The following is a 17,757-nucleotide window of genomic DNA, read 5'->3' as shown; positions in this document are numbered from 1 at the left end:
CACACAGACACACACACAGCTGACACGCGGCGACGATACGAACGCAGCCTCTCCCTCCCTCTCTCTATAGCAAGTGGCTTCCAAGTTTCTGGGAACCCTGCGCCTTTACATTGCGCGATCCTCCAGGAATTAACGTGCCGCAAGATTGGTCGTCGTTTGATTGATTTGTGTTTATTTTTCTTGAGTTAAATTTGTTTGGTCGGTTTGTTGTTGTTGTACACTTTTGCTGCTGCTGCTGGGGTGTTGGGTTGGTGGGGGGGGGAGAGGGGTGGCCCGGCCTGCTGCTGCTGCTGCGTCTACTGCTGCTACGGCTGCGTCGGAGTTAACCATGCGAGACGTGGAGAAGCGAGGCGGCGTGGGAACAGGAGGAGGACAACAGCAGCGCTTGGTGCAGTCCGGTAGGAGCGCACGGGGCCATCCCCGGCGCGCGTCTCTCCACACGGGCTGCTGCTGATGATGATGATGATGCTGCTGATGATGCCGATGATGATGCTGCTGATGATGATGGTGATGACGATAATACTGCTGATGATGCTGCTGCTGATGATGATGATGCTGCTGATGATGCTGCTGCTGATGCTGCTGCTGACAATGATCATGACAATGATGCCTACGATAATGGTGTCGTATAACGATCTTGCTGCTGCTGTTGATGGTTGTTGTTCTGCTGCTGTTGCTGATGATTATGGTTGTGATGATCTAGTCGCGCTGCTACTGCTGATGATGATAGTGGTGGTTCTGCTGTTTTTAGTTGATGTCCATGATGTTGCTGTTCCCGTTGCTGTGCGTGCTCATTGTGATGCTACCTTTGCTCCTGATGATGGTGGCTGTGGTGCTGCTGTTGTTACTGCTGCTGATAATGATTGTGATTCCTTTGCTGTTGTTCCTACTTTTGCTGTTGTTGAAGATGATATTGATGATGACTGCTGTTGCTGATTATGAGTTTGATGTTGCTGCGTCGGATGATGATGTTGCCGTGAAGATTAACTGCTGCTGTGATGAAATGTTATATTAAAGAACTCAACAAAAACGTTTGACTTCCCTTTAACAAAGCGTTTGACGTACAAAAAGAAGTCCATCAAAAGATGTGATCAGAGCGTTAAGTGCCGTATTGTCTATAAACCACGCGCGCGACCAGTGGTATGCCCGTAAATGCTATTTTTTGGAATACTTACGGTGAGTTCGCGTGCTGCCGTGCACAGAAGTCGGGCAATTCCACCAAGTGATGCACACCTCCAGTATGACTTGTGGTGAGCTCGCTTGTGTTTGTGTGCGCAGCTGATCGCGTCTGCCATCAACGTGGGGGGGGGGGGGGCTTATCCAGTTTGCTGACTCTCCGTGCTCGCTCCCCCCATCAGTTGTAGCAGCGGCTCCTCACTTGTCGAGGGTCATTGACTCAGCACCGATGCGGCCGCAGACGAGGTTGGCAAGTCTCGTTAAATCGATTACCTTCACTTTCTGTGTATTCGTCATTACCTAGGTAGGTGGCGAATCCAAAACATAGATACACGTAGCTATACGAAATATAGTTGTATAGCCTCGTGTTTTTTTTTTTGTATCCGGACCACCCCCTTCATCCTCCGTGGACCCAGATAATCGAGATTTGACTCTTTGTGTGTGTGTGTCTTTGTACTGTAGCGCGCTGCCCTACGAACCCGTGGTGCTGGACACATACCACCTCGTGTGCCGTGCCGGCCAACACAGATACTTGCTAACAGCACTTGCCCCAACAAGTCTGCTGAGGCTATACGGGGGACCTTAGTCTTTGTATTGCGCGGTGCTGAACCCAGCGGTTATGTAAGCGACACGGGACGTTGACGTGGACCTGGCAACATAACAGGGACTTGTATGTTGATAGCGTACATTTAAATGTACTCCCCCCCCCCCCCACCAACAGACACAGCAAAATAGTGATGTTTGTTACGTAAACAAAACGTGCCAATTCGTGAACACTTCAAGCACGCCGTTGCGATGGAGAGTGAACCCACGACATTCACAACTTTAATTGCGACGTTTACTGTAGCTGATGGTGATTGCAACCAGCTTCATCGGGCGATCTTTTTTTTTTAACCCGAATTGTGAAGAGACCCCTTCGTGCTCCCCAACCTCTCCTTTGGCACATCGGCAGAGCTGCGAGCAAATTTTGGTGCCATGGGTTTGGAGCGGTAACCCCTGCGCGTGCCTCGCGGCGACGCTGATACTTGCGCCGACGTGAAATGAAGCCGGGTCGGTGCGAAGCGTACGACAAGGGGAAGGCGAGACCTCGCTGATGTACAGTCCTGTAGATGCCGCAAGCTTAGGAAGGGTCGGTGACGGTCGCGGGCGATCAGACAAACGGTAAGAAAAATCACGTGGCCCCTTTATCCGATTCGCATTCACCGGGATTCCTTCGACGGGTTGAGATCGAATGATCTCCAATGCTGCATCTCAACCCGCACGGCGCCTGCACATGGTGTGCGTCATTGACACAAGGCGAGAGCCCAGTGCATTGCCACATTTGTACAATATTTAAAACCCACCTATCTCTTGAAAAACAGACTTCTGTTCTAAATTGCCACTTTGCTCATTATATATAAAGAAATAACAAGAAATATAAGCACAACTTGCGTTCCGTGTCTTCACATAAAGAAAACAATTGCAGCCCATCAGCGTATGGGCTTCCCAGACCAATATTACCCAGCAACTTTTGTTTAAGGAAAATAACGTGGGGAATTGTATCGACTTTATGGGTATTGTTAGCAGTAAGGCTTGTTAATCCAGCGCTGCTGGGGTACCAGATGTTATTGGCAAGGACACTCCATATAAGCGAGTCATCTCGCGCAAACGCAAAAAGGCACACGGACTCGTGATGCGCTATTATCGTTGAATATTCGGGTAAAATAAAATGTAAATAGCCCTATGTTCTGTACCTTCACATAAATTAGTCTTGTGTTTTAGTCGATCGGCTTATTGGATAAAGGTAATTAATCTCACCGTTGTTATTAAAGTGAAATTAATTACGATCCACCTCTTGTGTGTATTGCAGTCCAATAATGAGTGATCGCTAAAGAGTACTTATTCCTGCAGTCTATACAGCTAAATACTGTATACGATTTTAGTTCACTATCGGTTCCTCGTGCTCAGACATTCTTGTTGCCAACTTTTCCCAACACTTGGCACTCATCTCCCATGCACAACAGGAGTTGCTCTTTACGAGATTAAGAGTCAGAGCCGACATGGGTAGAGGAGACATTGAAATGAAAGGGCACATATTGCAGACTCGTTAATAAAAATGTGTTTGCAAGACCCGTATGTAAATGCGACTTGCTTTGAAACACACCCATCATTAAGCTATTAACTGTTCTTTTTATATATGTATAAAACAACTCGAACATTCAATCTCCATGATAAAATATTAACCATAAAAAATATATACGTAGCTAAAGAACAGGGTTGCATAACATCAGTTTTTTTAGATCTTTTTGTATCCCATGAATGACACAAAACGATTCCTGTTTTACTCACTGCAATCTATCTCGATATAATTGCTGAACCAGCAACCAGAACATTGCATGGCTTGTGTAATATGTGATAGGCAATGCATTACATTGTACAACATTCACAGCATATGCCGATCCTGAAATCAATATTAATTAGCCTTAAATGAATAATGTGATGTGGAACAAAAATCATGTATCCGAATGGATAACAGCTCAACACTGTGGATAAAATTGCACATATGCTGCATGTCTTTTGCCAACTTTCTTACGAGCTGGAGCGTCATACTCAATGGGGGGAAATCACTTTATATATTTCTGTAAGTGTTTAGCAAGAGGCTTCATGTTATTTAGAACCTTAGGTGAGAACCTGCGCTATTAGACAAACAAATTAACCGCTGAGTTGCAATCGTTGGTGGCCCAAAGTTGAAAATTGCTCTTTGGGGTTTTTCACATTTTCAAGCGTAGATTTGACTTTCTAACCCGTCTAAACCATCAACATAATTGACAAAAGTCGTGCAGTCACAGTCTATACGTTTATAAAATAATGGTATGGTATTGAATGTGTTGAGATTGTGTTAAATCTTTATATTAGCCGGAATAAACCAAAAATGCTCCCTCTCGGTTGATGAAATTCCACTTACAGCTAAGTTTTAGAACGACGTGTTCTTGCCTTAAAAGTGATCAAGAGCGAGCATTAGCTTTAAATTGATCAACTGCAAAGGACTTTCCAAACCCATTGTGATAATATTTGCGGTATTGTTGTAAGCGTTAGAAATTCGAGTAGAGCCTCGCGTTGTTCCTTGCCTGTGTACTCCCTCGTCTCTGATGGGCTGGGGTTTAAAATAGATGGCAATAGCTAGGGGGTGGGGGGTTGGATGGGAGAGATCTTATTACCTGTGTGCATTTGCTCGCTGTAATTAAACACAAGCCAATTTGTTTTACTCTAAGCCATTGTGACCGCGGTGTTGGGCCGGCCTGTTTTCAAAATCCATACCGAGAGTTGCAGAACCCCGGAGACTCCCCGTTGTTGGTTTTGGTTACCAATCCTCTGCCTCGAGTCGTCACTTAATTGGTATCGGTAAAGGTCACCGCTGCGTCCATTGCTCAGTTTACTAGCGCCTGCTAAATTGACTTGATCTCCGACGAGAGCATGACCACGGGTTAAATACGACTGTGTCCGAGAAGCGGACCACCGCAGAGATGGAGCGATGGAATCAGGCTCGTGTGTAGGTGCAAGGTGAGCCCGTTACATTGCGGGACTGTGACAGATGGCAGCGGCTTTGGGAGGGCCCTTCATCCGGGAGTGGATCGAATTACTTATTTATTTAGCACTTTATGCGTTTGAGACCGGGATTTGCAGAGATAGATCCTCTGGTTGGATCATTAACTTCCTGTGGAGACCCCAGTATCGACGAAGAACGCCACTTGCACACTGAATTAATTGCACCACCGAGAGTGGATTGATATTTGCAGCGCATGTGAAGACGGGATTAGATCAGACTTTAGTTTCAGGGCTATCAAGAGATATATATCCTGGGTGCTTTTATTGTGAGGACGTCATTTAAGTTGTGCCCGAGCAGGGCTTGTAGAATTATGTGCAGAAAAGTGGAGGAATTGGATGTGAAGTGTGTGAATGCCTTATTACGTAAGGCTAACAAGAGATTAATTTGCAGTGTCTAAAGAAATCTAGAGCAACACTGACAGTTTTTTTTATATAAAACGTGCAGTTATTTCTTAACAGCCTTAATCTGTATTTTTTTAAACACATGACATATTTTACAATTGAATTGAACACTATGCTGACTCTTGAATTTGAAACACGTGTGGAAAAATAACCGGAGGCAATTTGGAGGCATTATGTCGTGCAAAATATTCACTGCCTATGACCACATCAACAGGAATATGTCAGATCTCGCCGCATCTCGGAACCTTAGCGGACGTGAGCGTAGACAGTGCTTTGATGGGTGGTCGCCAATGGATAAATACAGGTTGCGTAAACTACAGGGATACGTTGTCAGCAAACAGCAATGCAGGAAAATCCATTGTTACGTTGCACGGTATTGTACTACAGTGAGGGAAAAAAGTATTTGATCCCCTGCTGATTTTGTACGTTTGCCCACTGACAAAGAAATGATCAGTCTATAATTTTAATGGTAGGTTTATTTGAACAGTGAGAGACAGAATAGCAACAACAAAATCCAGAAAAACGCATGTCAAAAATGTTATAAATTGATTTGCATTTTAATGAGGGAAATAAGTATTTGACCCCCTCTCAATCAGAAAGATTTCTGGCTCCCAGGTGTCTTTTATACAGGTAACGAGCTGAGATTAGGAGCACACTCTTAAAGGGAGTGCTCCTAATCTCAGCTTGTTACCTGTATAAAAGACGCCTGTCCACAGAAGCAATCAATCAATCAGATTCCAAACTCTCCACCATGGCCAAGACCAAAGAGCTCTGCAAATGGAAGAAACACAAAATAACTTTCAATCTCCCTCGGCCTGGGGCTCCATGCAAGATCTCACCTCGTGGAGTTGCAATGATCATGAGAACGGTGGGGAATCAGCCCAGAACTACACGGGAGGATCTTGTCAATGATCTCAAGGCAGCTGGAACCATAGTCACGAAGAAAACAATTGGTAACACACTACGCCGTGAAAGACTCAAATCCTGCAGTGCCCGCAAGGTCCCCCTGCTCAAGAAAGCACATATACATGCCCGTCTGGAGTTCGCCAATGAACATCTGAATGATTCAGAGGACAACTGGGTTAAAGTGTTGTGGTCAGATGAGACCAAAATGGAGCTCTTTGGCATCAACTCAACTCGCCGTGTTTGGAAGAGGAGGAATGCTGCCTATGACCCCAAGAACACCATCCCCACCGTCAAACATGGAGGTGGAAACATTATGCTTTGGGGGTGTTTTTCTGCTAAGGGGACAGGACAACTTCACCGCATCAAAGGGACGATGGACGGGGCCATGCACCATCAAATCTTGGGTGAGAACCTCCTTCCCTCAGCCAGGACATTGAAAATGGGTCGTGAATGGGTATTTCAGCATGACAATGACCCAAAACAAACGGCCAAGGCAACAAAGGAGTGGCTCAAGAAGAAGCACATTAAGGTCCTGGAGTGGCCTAGCCAGTCTCCAGACCTTAATCCCATAGAAAATCTGTGGAGGGAGCTGAAGGTTCGAGTTGCCAAACGTCAGCCTCGAAACCTTAATGACTTGGAGAAGATCTGCGAAGAGGAGTGGGACAAAATTCCTCCTGAGATGTGTGCAAACCTGGTGGCCAACTACAAGAAACGTCTGACCTTTGTGATTGCCAATAAGGGTTTTGCCACCAAGTACTAAGTCATGTTTTGCAGAGGGGTCAAATACTTATTTCCCTCATTAAAATGCAAATCAAATTATAACATTTTTGACATGCGTTTTTCTGGATTTTGTTGTTGTTATTCCGTCTCTCACTGTTCAAATAAACCTACCATTAAAATTACAGACTGATAATTTTTTCGTCAGTGGGCAAACGTACACAATCAGCAGGGGATCAAATACTTTTTTCCCTCACTGTATGTTGCTTCGCCTTGCATTTGCCAAGCCTCACTGGCCAGCGGAGAGAAGTATGATCGGAAACGCGTACGTGTGAGGAGGCCATCATCCAGCATTGGATTGACAGAACGTGGACATTCCGATGTCTCGTCAAAGGTTGTGTGTTTTTTTGCCTTTTTTTCTTCCCTGTACGCACCATGCACGGCCACTGCCAGGCCACATCAGACCTACACAGAGGTCCACCTCAAAGTTCATTACCATCGCCACGTGGAGGCGGGTTGCCTCGTCAGGTGAGCGCCGTGACACTCGCGGTCGCGCTAAATGAAGGTTCGCTCGTGTGTGTACACGCCCGTGTGTGTACACGCCCGTGTGTGTACACGCCCGTGTGTGTACACGCCCGTGTGTGTACACGCCCGTGTGTGTACACGCCCGTGTGTGTACACGCCCGTGTGTGTACACGCCCGATACACGCCCGTGTGTGTACACGCCCGTGTGTGTACACGCCCGTGTGTGTACACGCCCGTGTGTGTACACGCCCGTGTGTGTACACGCCCGTGTGTGTACACGCCCGTGTGTGTACACGCCCGTGTGTGTACACGCCCGTGTGTGTACACGCCCGTGTGTGTACACGCCCGTGTGTGTACACGCCCGTGTGTGTACGTGTGTGTACACGCCCGTGTGTGTACGTGTGTGTACGTGTGTGTACACGCCCGTATGTGTACGTGTGTGTACGTGTGTACACGCCCGTGTGTGTACGTGTGTATATACGCCCGTGTGTGTACACGCCCGTGTGTGTACGTGTGTGTACACGCCTGTGTGTGTACGTATGTGTACGTGCCCGTGTGTGTACGTGTGTACACGCTCGTGTGTGTGCGTGTGTATACACGCCCGTGTGTGTACGTGTGTGTACGTGTGTGTACACGCCCGTGTGTGTACGTGTGTGTATACGCCCGTGTGTGTACGTGCCCGTGTGTGTACACGCCCGTGTGTGTACGTGTACACGCCTGTGTGTGTACGTATGTGTACGTGCCCGTGTGTGTACGTGTGTATACGCCCGTGTGTGTACACGCCCGTGTGTGTACGTGTGTGTACACGCCCGAGTGTGTACACGCCCGTGTGTGTACGTGTGTGTACACGCCCGTGTGTGTACGTGTGTGTACACGCCCGTGTGTGTACGTGTGTGTACACGCCCGAGTGTGTACACGCCCGTGTGTGTACGCGCCTCATTAATTATGGCCACGGAGTGTCTCGCGGAGGGGGGGGGGTGTAGCGTTCCATCCTCGGGGCCAAAGGGTTGGATGTGTAGCAGCGGTGGTATTGAGCGGCGCGATGAGACCTCGTGTCGTCTCACCAGGCTCGCCATCCTATCTCCACAAGACCTAATTTAACGTCACTTATATACAGGGGTGCTTCAAAAAAATGTTAACACTTCAGAGAATTTGCAACGATACCACGAGAAATATTGTGCCTCCGAGCTTTGGAGACCACCTGGAGAAAATTCCAGGCAATGTGTTGACAATGATGTCGAACAAGTGGAGACTCTTTGACTTTGTGAAGCTATTAACATTCATTTGTTGTCATGTTACAGTGTATTATCCGATAGTCCCATATAAGTGTAAACAATAAATTAAGCACCCTGTGTATATACACACAGCACGCACGACATCCGCCCGTGTCCGCTTAACGAAATGTGTCCCTTTTTTTAAACATATTCATATTTAATCTACCAGTAAGATCTAGTTTGCGCGCGATAATATAGATTGACGTAGGCGAGGTAATGAATTACACATTTAATTATATAAACTTAATAAGGAGTGCACGTGTATTTGCTATGTAATAAAAAAATGGTTAGCTAGGTTGAAGATAAACATCTTGTTTGCTCATTATGTAAGGCACAACCCAACGCAGATATGGAGTGATGATATACGGTAGTTAATGTGCAGGAGAAATATGGATGGTGGCATCGTGAGATTGTGAGGGATGGCGATTGCATGGAGAGGCCTCCATTCAGCAGTGCATAGAGCATAGCTTATAATGATGTTGATGAATGGTACACACATTTGTTTGCACAAATGTATAGATAAAATCCTAAGATACCGTTTGCAATCTTAATATGCCGTTCAGCATTTGCAAAATCTGCGTTACAATTCTAAGTTGAAACATGGTAATTTTTTGTTTCTCACGCACAATATCTCGGCCTGTGGTGGCATCTTATTACACTCTTGACGAGTTGCAAGGGTGGCGTTAAAGCCAGCACGGCACGCTAACCCCTAAGGATGCTTTCTAATTAATCCATGGTGTTATTTTAGCTTTCCCCAAGTATAAACAGTGGGCCTTACCTGGTAAAATAGAAAAGAAATGGTTTAGTAGAAACACAAATGTAACTCCTCCACACAACCGCCTCACCCGCCTCTCTCTCTCTCGATGGACGAGACTTCTGTGAACATAACAAGCGAGGTTTTTTTGCTGTAATCCCAGCCTGATTGCTTTAACTCTTCTATTCTCTTGATAAAAGTCCTGTCGCTGACAATGATGAATCGCGGATTTGGTTTCCACACCCACAAGCCGCATTTATTGGTTGAATGCAATATTTTTTGTGAGGTTGGATACCTCACAGTCGCTTTTCGCAAGCAATGGTTAATTGTGTTTCTCGTGTTTTGGTGTTTTGTGTCCGGCCCGAATAGATGTTATTGTTTGTGCGACGGGCGTGTTTCGGAGATATATCAAAGTCATTCACAATCCTGCACAGCATTTTCTTCAGAACAACCCCCATTGATTCAGTTAAATGAGCATTAACTGTCCATGTCTAAATCACACATGTAGGCTCAATGCTCCACTCATCAATATTTTTAGCAGATGGCAGTGAAAGTAGCAGACATCAATTGTTGTACCGTACGATACTCTAGCTTTTTATTCGATAAAAAAGGTAGTGCATCATAATAATCATAGTAAACTGCTTCAAGGAGGAGTATTGTAAATGCGGGTTAGTCCTGATACCACTTCCTCGACAGGGGAGCGACACAACAATTCGTAATCAATCCGCGTTCGGTGGAGAACCCCGCTCCGCAACGATGTCGCATCTTGATCTGCCGGAGAATTGCACGCCAATGCGACGACCTAAACTAAACTATAATTCAACTTTTTTTTCCATTTCATTTCACAAGATCAGGTCTACTGAACTATATATCCCTTTTTCGGAAGCGACCTGGCCACAAATGATTGCTCAACGAAGTGGCTTATCACGTGGAAATGTATAGCAGTCAAATACTCTAAACGCGTGACGTTGATTCTAACTGCGGAGGGAAACAACAGAAAATCCACGCGACCACGGGGAGAGAGAGACACGCAAACTACAAATACAGAGCAGGCGTCAGGGTCGGCATGAAACCCACGACCTCCTCCATACCAGGCGAGGTAGTTGACATCTCGCTGTACGTGTCCCCGCTACACACGGCCACCAATCCCTCCGGACGGGCTCAATCTCCCACCCACGAACGATTCGGCGACGTTGGCTAAGCGGGGGCTAGGAGCACACCACCACTACCACGGCAGGTGCCCCGCGATGGATAACTTACGAGGGATTTCAATTAATCTGCTTTTGCCGAGCAAGCGGTTGGCTTCGTACCGAGCGCAAACTCCGCGCCTCCCATGGTTTAATAAAAGATGGTGACACGAGGCGCTAATTTAATAGCTGCTCGTGAACAAATAAGTAAGATGTTGTTCTTCTTGTGATGCGTTCTCTCTCTCTCTTGTCGTCTATTGTTGAATCCAAGCAAGGTTGGTTGATGCACCAGCTGTGTCTCTAGGATTGCGTTGGGGCAGTGGGCATAACTCTCGAGCCACTATGAACGAAACGCCTGGTTGTGAATTTGTGTTACTTTTTGGGGGGTTTACCTGATTGATTGGAGACAAAAAAAATCCCCAGTGCTAAAAGGACCCTCCTCCACATCCCAGCCCTACCGGTTGAGGCGCACCCTCCCCGGTAGAGCCGCTATCCGAGCACCGTGGTCTCATCGCGGCCTACGCGCTCACGTACTGCTTCTTCCTGTGCATCTGACGCAGCAAGTGCGCTGCTGTTATCTCGCGAATGAACCCTTACATCATTTATGCGCATGCATGGATTTTCTTAATTGTATTTATTATTGTGATGAACTTTGAATGTTCAGCATTCCTGGCAGACACTATAATCATGTAAGTCTTGGAAATAGTAAAATGGTTTAAAGCGGGTTGGCCTTCAACTTAGTGTGAAGGCGCGCGTATCTCTAGTTCAGTGGTTCTTAACCTGGGTTCGATCGAACCCCAGGGGTTCGGTGAGTCGATCTCAGGGGTTCGGCAGAGCCCCCGCCACGGAGGTCCGGACACACTTGAATTATTGTGTAAATTTGTGATGACACACACGGCCCGCTTGGCCATCACTGGCTGCAGATGATCATGCTACACTGCTTGGCCAATCAGCGCTGCGGGGAATTTAGTGCGTACTCAGTAGTCAACGTGTGACTGTTGTTGTCGTACGTCGTGTGATTTCTTTAATATTTTATCCATACTAACTATGTCGGGCAAAAGAAGAAAGTGGTCGGACGAATATGTACAACATGGATTCTCATGTATCACGGAACGTGATGGGAGTGAGCGTCCTATCTGCATGATTTGCAACGCCAAGTTGAGCAACTCTAGTCTTGCACCGGCAAAACTAAAGGAACACTTCTTGAAGCTGCATGGAGACGGGGAATACAAGAACACAACACTTGCTGAATTCAGGGTGAAGAGAGCCAGATTCGATGAAAGGGCCACTCTGCCTGCTCTTGGATTTGTACCTGTTAACAAACCGATCCTGACAGCATCGTACGAAGTTGCTTACCTGATCGCAAAGCAGGGCAAGCCACACACCATTGGTGAAACACTTGTGAAACCAGCTGCATTAAAGATGGCGAATCTGATACTCGGAACAGCGGCCGAAGGTAAATTATCCCAAATTCCCCTTTCAAATGACACCGTCAGTGACAGAATAGAAGACATGAGTAAAGACATCTTGGCTCAAGTAGTCGCGGATCTGATTTCAAGCCCGGCAAAATTCAGCCTTCAACTCGACGAAACCACAGACGTTTCTGATCTAAGCCAGCTTGCTGTTTTTGTACGCTATGTGAAAGACGACATGATAAAAGAAGAGTTTTTATTTTGTAAGCCTCTTACAACAACAACGAAGGCAGCCGATGTGAAGAAGCTTGTGGATGACTTCTTCAGAGACAACAATCTTTCATGGGATATGGTTTCTGCAGTTTGTACGGACGGAGCTCCAGTCATGCTGGGAAGAAAGTCTGGTTTTGGTGCGCTAGTAAAGGCCGATGCACCACACATCATTGTGACGCATTGTATTCTGCACAGGCATGCGTTGGCAACAAAAACCTCACCTCCAAAAATGACAGAAGTATTAAAAACTGTGGTGGAATGTGTGAACTATGTGCGAAAAAGTGCTCTGAGGCACCGCATCTTCAGTGAGCTGTGTAAAGAAATGGGCTCTGAATTTGAGGTACTTCTGCTCCATTCTAATATTCGGTGGTTATCCCGGGGACAGGTGCTGAATCGTGTTTTTGCCATGCGTGTGGAATTAGCCCTGTTTTTGCAAGAGCACCAACACTGCCATGCAGATTGCTTCAAAAATCCTGAGTTCATTCTCATTTTAGCGTACATGGCTGATATATTCGCAGCTCTCAATCATCTCAATCAGCAGATGCAGGGTGGTGGAGTCAATATCATGGAAGCGGAAGAACACCTGAAGGCTTTTCAAAAAAAGCTACCGTTATGGAAACGACGAACAGAGAACAATAACTTCGCAAACTTCCCGCTTCTGGACGACTGTGCAAGTAAGATCGAAGATGTGTCTGGAATCGGAGATATTTCTGTATCCACGGAACTGAAGCAAACAATTGCCACGCACTTAGATGAGCTTGCAAAGTCTCTCGACGGATATTTCCCTACAAGAGAGTCATATCCAGCATGGGTGAAACAGCCGTTCACGTTTGCTGTTGAAACAGCAGATGTCAATGATGAATTCCTCGACGAAATCATTGAAATTCAGCAGAGCCAGGTTCAACAGCAACTCTTCAGAACAACAACGCTCTCAACGTTTTGGTGTCGACAAATGAACAAGTATCCAGTTATTTTTCGATTTAAAGCTTTCGTGACTGCAATGATTCGTGGCAATTGTTTGCTAAGAAAGCCCTGGATTTTTTTATACCATTTGTTACAACATATCTTTGTGAGCAATCCTTTTCGAGGATGCTGGACATAAAAACGAAGAAAAGGAACAGACTTTGCTGTGAAAATGACATGAGAGTGGCACTTGCCAAGGTGAAGCCACGCATATTTGAACTGATCTCTCAAAGGCAACAGCAGAAGTCACATTGATTTCCAGGTATGTAATTTGTTGTGAGTTTATGCATTGTGTTGGTTTTATTCTTTGAACAAGGTAATGTTCATGCACGGCTCATTTTGTGTACCAGTAAAAAACATATCTACGTCTTGAATTTGAAAAAAATCACATTTTATTTTTCACTAAAGAGGGGTTCGGTGAATGCGCATATGAAACTGGTGGGGTTCGGTACCTCCAACAAGGTTAAGAACCACTGCTCTAGTTAATAGTGAGTCTTCGCATAGGGCAGCCACTGCTGACTTCCTCATAGAGTGGTACTAGTTTTTATTGACCCTGGAGGGATGATGGGCCAAATGTACCCCAGGGAATTGAACGGTGCGTCATTCTGATTTGTGAGCCGCATGCTGCATTGCAGTGTCACCTGGGCAGTTTTTAAAAAAAAACAAAAACAATAACAAAGAAATGTATGTGAATTAATAAAACAAAGATAGTATGGCAATATTATTTCGTTTTCTCAAAATGTGTGCATTTGTTCATGACATGTTAAACACACAATTATGGTATTTTACAGCCCTTTCATTAACCGCTAGAAGGTCTCTCCAAGCAGTATCAGACATGGGGGTTTGTCATGAATGGGGCAGCATCTAGGACTTGTTCATGAATCGCTCCTGACTGACGTGGGCCGTGCCAAGGAATCAAACTCAGATTGCTTGGGTATTCGGTATTATTAACGCACAGTGAAATTTCGTTTCCAATGTTAACATATTTAATCAAATGAACTGCGCTTTATGAACCACTTACAACGGATTCACAGCGGCGGGGAATCATTCTCACCTGAAGCCAGCGCGTGGCTTTAAAAATTTGGATATAAAACAAAAAGAGAGTCCATAACACGCTGCCTTAGTTTTATTGATGAATGTGTTGAGTTTTTGTTGTAATATTAATTGTGATTGTGCACCAATGCCAACGCAACACCACCAAATAATTCGTTTAAACTTCAACAGAGATCATTACGTTACTCTTCACTCTGCCGTATGCTAAATTATGAAGAATGAACGCGTAATTGATCACAAGTTCCCATTGCAGCTTTAGATTTTTTTTGCTCATGGGACGCAGCTCTCGTTCTAGCGTACAGGCCGAGTGGTCACACGCGTGACCCTGCTGGGACCTCTGGCGGTGTGCACCTGAAAGTATTCACAGACCGCAACTCAATCCCATTCCTCTTGACAACGCCTGGGCTCCCGTTCTGCACAAACAGCGGAAAACTCAGCCAAAAAAAACACACACATATGAAAGAGCTGTACGCAGCAGTGGATGGGAATTCGATCAATAGGATTTGATTTAAGCAACAACAAAGTAATCAGCGATGTGATAAGAAAAAAAACCTTCCCGTTTAATTGTAAACGCCGTGACCTCTGTTTAACCCTGTAATTGCGTGCATGTTCAGATGCCTTATTGTCTCGTTATAATTCAACACAGTAGCCTGGTATGCACATTGGATATAGCGTTCTGCACTCTGTACCTCGGCGAACTGAGTTCGATTCCTGGCCATGGCTAACATCAGTGGCGAGTGACATCCGCACCGGTTCTCAGCCACGTATTCACCAACCTGTACTGATTAGAACGGGGGAAGAGCGTTTTGTAGGCCTTCATCCAGCAGTGGATTTACTACGGGCTGTTCATTTTGAATTAAACCATCGTAATGGCAGTGTTCCATGTGTTTCACAATTCCAATGCCTCATGATGGTTAATGCCAAAATAGGCCTGTGCCTTCAAAGCGTCTCGTTGTAAGCTCAGTGGATGTCCAGGCATTGTGCACTTTATAACCGCGACTGGTTTTGTGTATGGTTAAAAGTCACAGGACGCTATGTCACCACTCTCCATGCACACTATAAATATACACAAAGATCTGCCTCTCTTGAAAGCCCTTATATATTGAGTTGGGTGTTGTTAGCGAGGACCTGCGGAGTCCGGAATAGCACCCTGGCATGTGATGTCACTGTCGAGCAGTGACTGAATCGACGTAGGGGAGATCGAGGACCAGTTCAGACATCACTCGCTATTCATGTTAGATGTTTGCAGGGACTCAAATTCGAGTATTGCAGTTTAAAGAACGAGCGACTTGACAAGACAAATGCATAGGGGAGGTTGAGCTCTCAGCAAAGTAGGGGGGGGGGGTGCTTAGCTCTCTCCAATGTCCCCGACGCTAGGAGGCTGGTCACCTGGCCAACTGGCCACCTCCTTTACGCATTTTAAATGACACCACCCTGAACAAAGTCTCGGAAGGATACAAACAGTCGAGGTTTGCGTCTCCCTGTCCAACCGAACGGACACTTGGCCGCTTTTGAATGTGTGCGATTGTTTTATAGGTTCCCCGCCAGACAGAACAGGTGCACACCCCAACCCACACAATGCACGTGCATGCATAATTTAACCACGTGCAGGGCACGTGTCATTTTTCATCGCAGTAAATCTCCCTGAGCCCTCGGGGAGATGGGGGAGGATTCTCGAGCTGAATAAGATAACACGTTGTTTGTTTACCAGAAGTTAATACATTAGCGGGTAATTGAATGCAGCCGTGCCTTTCTTAACTTTGCACCCTAACGATTAGACATCAGTCCCGTCAATGGAATTAAGAGAGGTGCTTGAGCTGTAAGGAGTGGACAGAGGATAGAAAAGAGACTCCGCTGACCCAGAGGTCTTGTCAATGGACTCCGTGTCCACGTGCACAGCCGTTGTGCAGCTTGTTCGGTGTTACCTGGCGACAGGGACGTGCGCTTTGTGTTACTGCGTGGCGACCAAGTGCCTTTCGTGGGGTGTGGTAGAGTAGCGGCTAGCACCGATGCTCAACGAACGCGGTTTTTTTTCTCTCGAGTTCGATTCCCGCTCACGACCAACACCCAGTGACAATTATCTGAACCGGTCCTGGGCCTCCTCCTAGGTCGAATCGGCTTCAAATGAGTGCCTGGTGCGATGTGTAAACACCGCCACTGGGGAGACAAAGGCGGTCGGGCGTGGTGCTGGCCACACACCCCTTCGTGTGCCGTTCCGGCCTTTATAGGTGCTCGCTAACAGCACCTGCCCCTACAGTCTGTTAAGTCTACACGGAGGGTCTTTGTCTTGTACTCCCCTACAATTGCGGCCGCAAATACAAATTAAATGTCTGCCCAGTTTCCCTATCGCTAATTGTCTATTACTACAACCAGTGGCTTGCATGAACATGTACGACTTTCTTTGTTAATCCACTGCTGGATGAGGGCCTTTTCATGCCATGTGGTTCGTGGCTTGACAATACTTCCCGCTGGTTAGTGCAGGTTAATAAAGGCAGCATATTATTCTACAGAAATGCATTTTGCTGCAAGAGAAAGACAGCCCTCTACTGCCCACCACATAAACCCAACTTTGACATCGTGTCCGTGCGTGATCCAGTAATCACCCATACAAGTGGGAAGTGCTGCTATCTAGGGGTCGGCTCTAATTAGCTTCTGAAATCTGACAAGATCAGGCATATTCTCGCTTATTTGGCTTCCACTGACAATGTCCAACAATTGAACTCTTATCATGAGGATGGTACGGGTGTGTTTCGAGCATTGGCTGCTATACATTTCCACGTGATAAGCCACTTCGTTGAGCTATCATTTGTGGCCAGGTCTTTGTGAAAAAAGGCTTTAAAGCTTTACCAGGTAAAATAAAAATACAATTGTTTAGTTTTCGTAATGGGTTTGCACACTCCCGCACATGCCTGTCCGGTGATCCGAGCAAAATCCTTGGCAAGTGTCCATGCGGTACCCGAGTGGTAATTGGTGGAGTATCAGCGACGAGAGAACGTAATTTAAGTTTATATTCGATGTTGGCACGTTCAAAGAAGGGAATTCTTTTGACAGCAATTAACTCGAATGGCCTGGTGTTTCTTGTACACGTGGCAAGTCTGTTCATTTTTGTTTAGCCAAATATTGTGTCAGAGCCTGTCACGAGGCCGCTAATGGCCTAGAAGCAATAAGGAGGGGTAGTTAAACTATTTTTGATACCGATTGCCCCCAATAGTGAGTTAGTACAGACGTTAATTGCATTTTTTTTCTTTCAGATTAGAGTGCACGTAGTTAAGTTAGTGCACTACCTTAAAACTTCTGGCAGGCGGAGCAACCAAACCGAGTCAATGTTAGCCCAACACTGCCATCTGGAGACCAGACGGATGGAATACGTATTTCATGTTGCGCAACAACGTGGTGCCATGGCCAGGACTAAAATAGGGAACATGGGGATAGATTGAGGTTTGTGTGTCCGGTTAGTACAAATTGCAGGGAACTATTTTCGACGAAAGATATTCCTCAATCTCCATATTGTTTGACGCTCCGGCAAGTAA

General features: G+C 46.0%; 1 protein-coding gene across 2 annotated transcripts in view; it reads left to right on the top strand.

Moving 5' to 3' along the window:
* The first annotated feature begins 259 nt into the window (after positions 1-259).
* LOC116941355 (A-type potassium channel modulatory protein KCNIP2-like) overlaps positions 260-17,757 on the top strand; it is a 167,940-nt gene continuing 150,442 nt past the window's right edge. The window contains exon 1 of one of the 2 annotated variants that reach the window (XM_032952398.2): positions 260-398. In XM_032952398.2, coding sequence (XP_032808289.1) covers positions 329-398 — 70 coding nt within the window. In that variant the 5' untranslated portion in view covers positions 260-328. The remainder of the gene's footprint in view (positions 399-17,757) is intronic. The other variant, XM_032952393.2, reaches the window with a different exon arrangement.

This window comes from Petromyzon marinus, chromosome 11 (assembly GCF_048934315.1).
Source record: "Petromyzon marinus isolate PM22_M1 ecotype Great Lakes invasive population chromosome 11, UKy_Petmar_22M1.pri1.0, whole genome shotgun sequence".
Lineage (NCBI taxonomy): Eukaryota > Metazoa > Chordata > Hyperoartia > Petromyzontiformes > Petromyzontidae > Petromyzon > Petromyzon marinus.
Note: the sequence above shows the minus strand (reverse complement) of the source record. Positions and strands in the feature narration are given on the sequence as shown.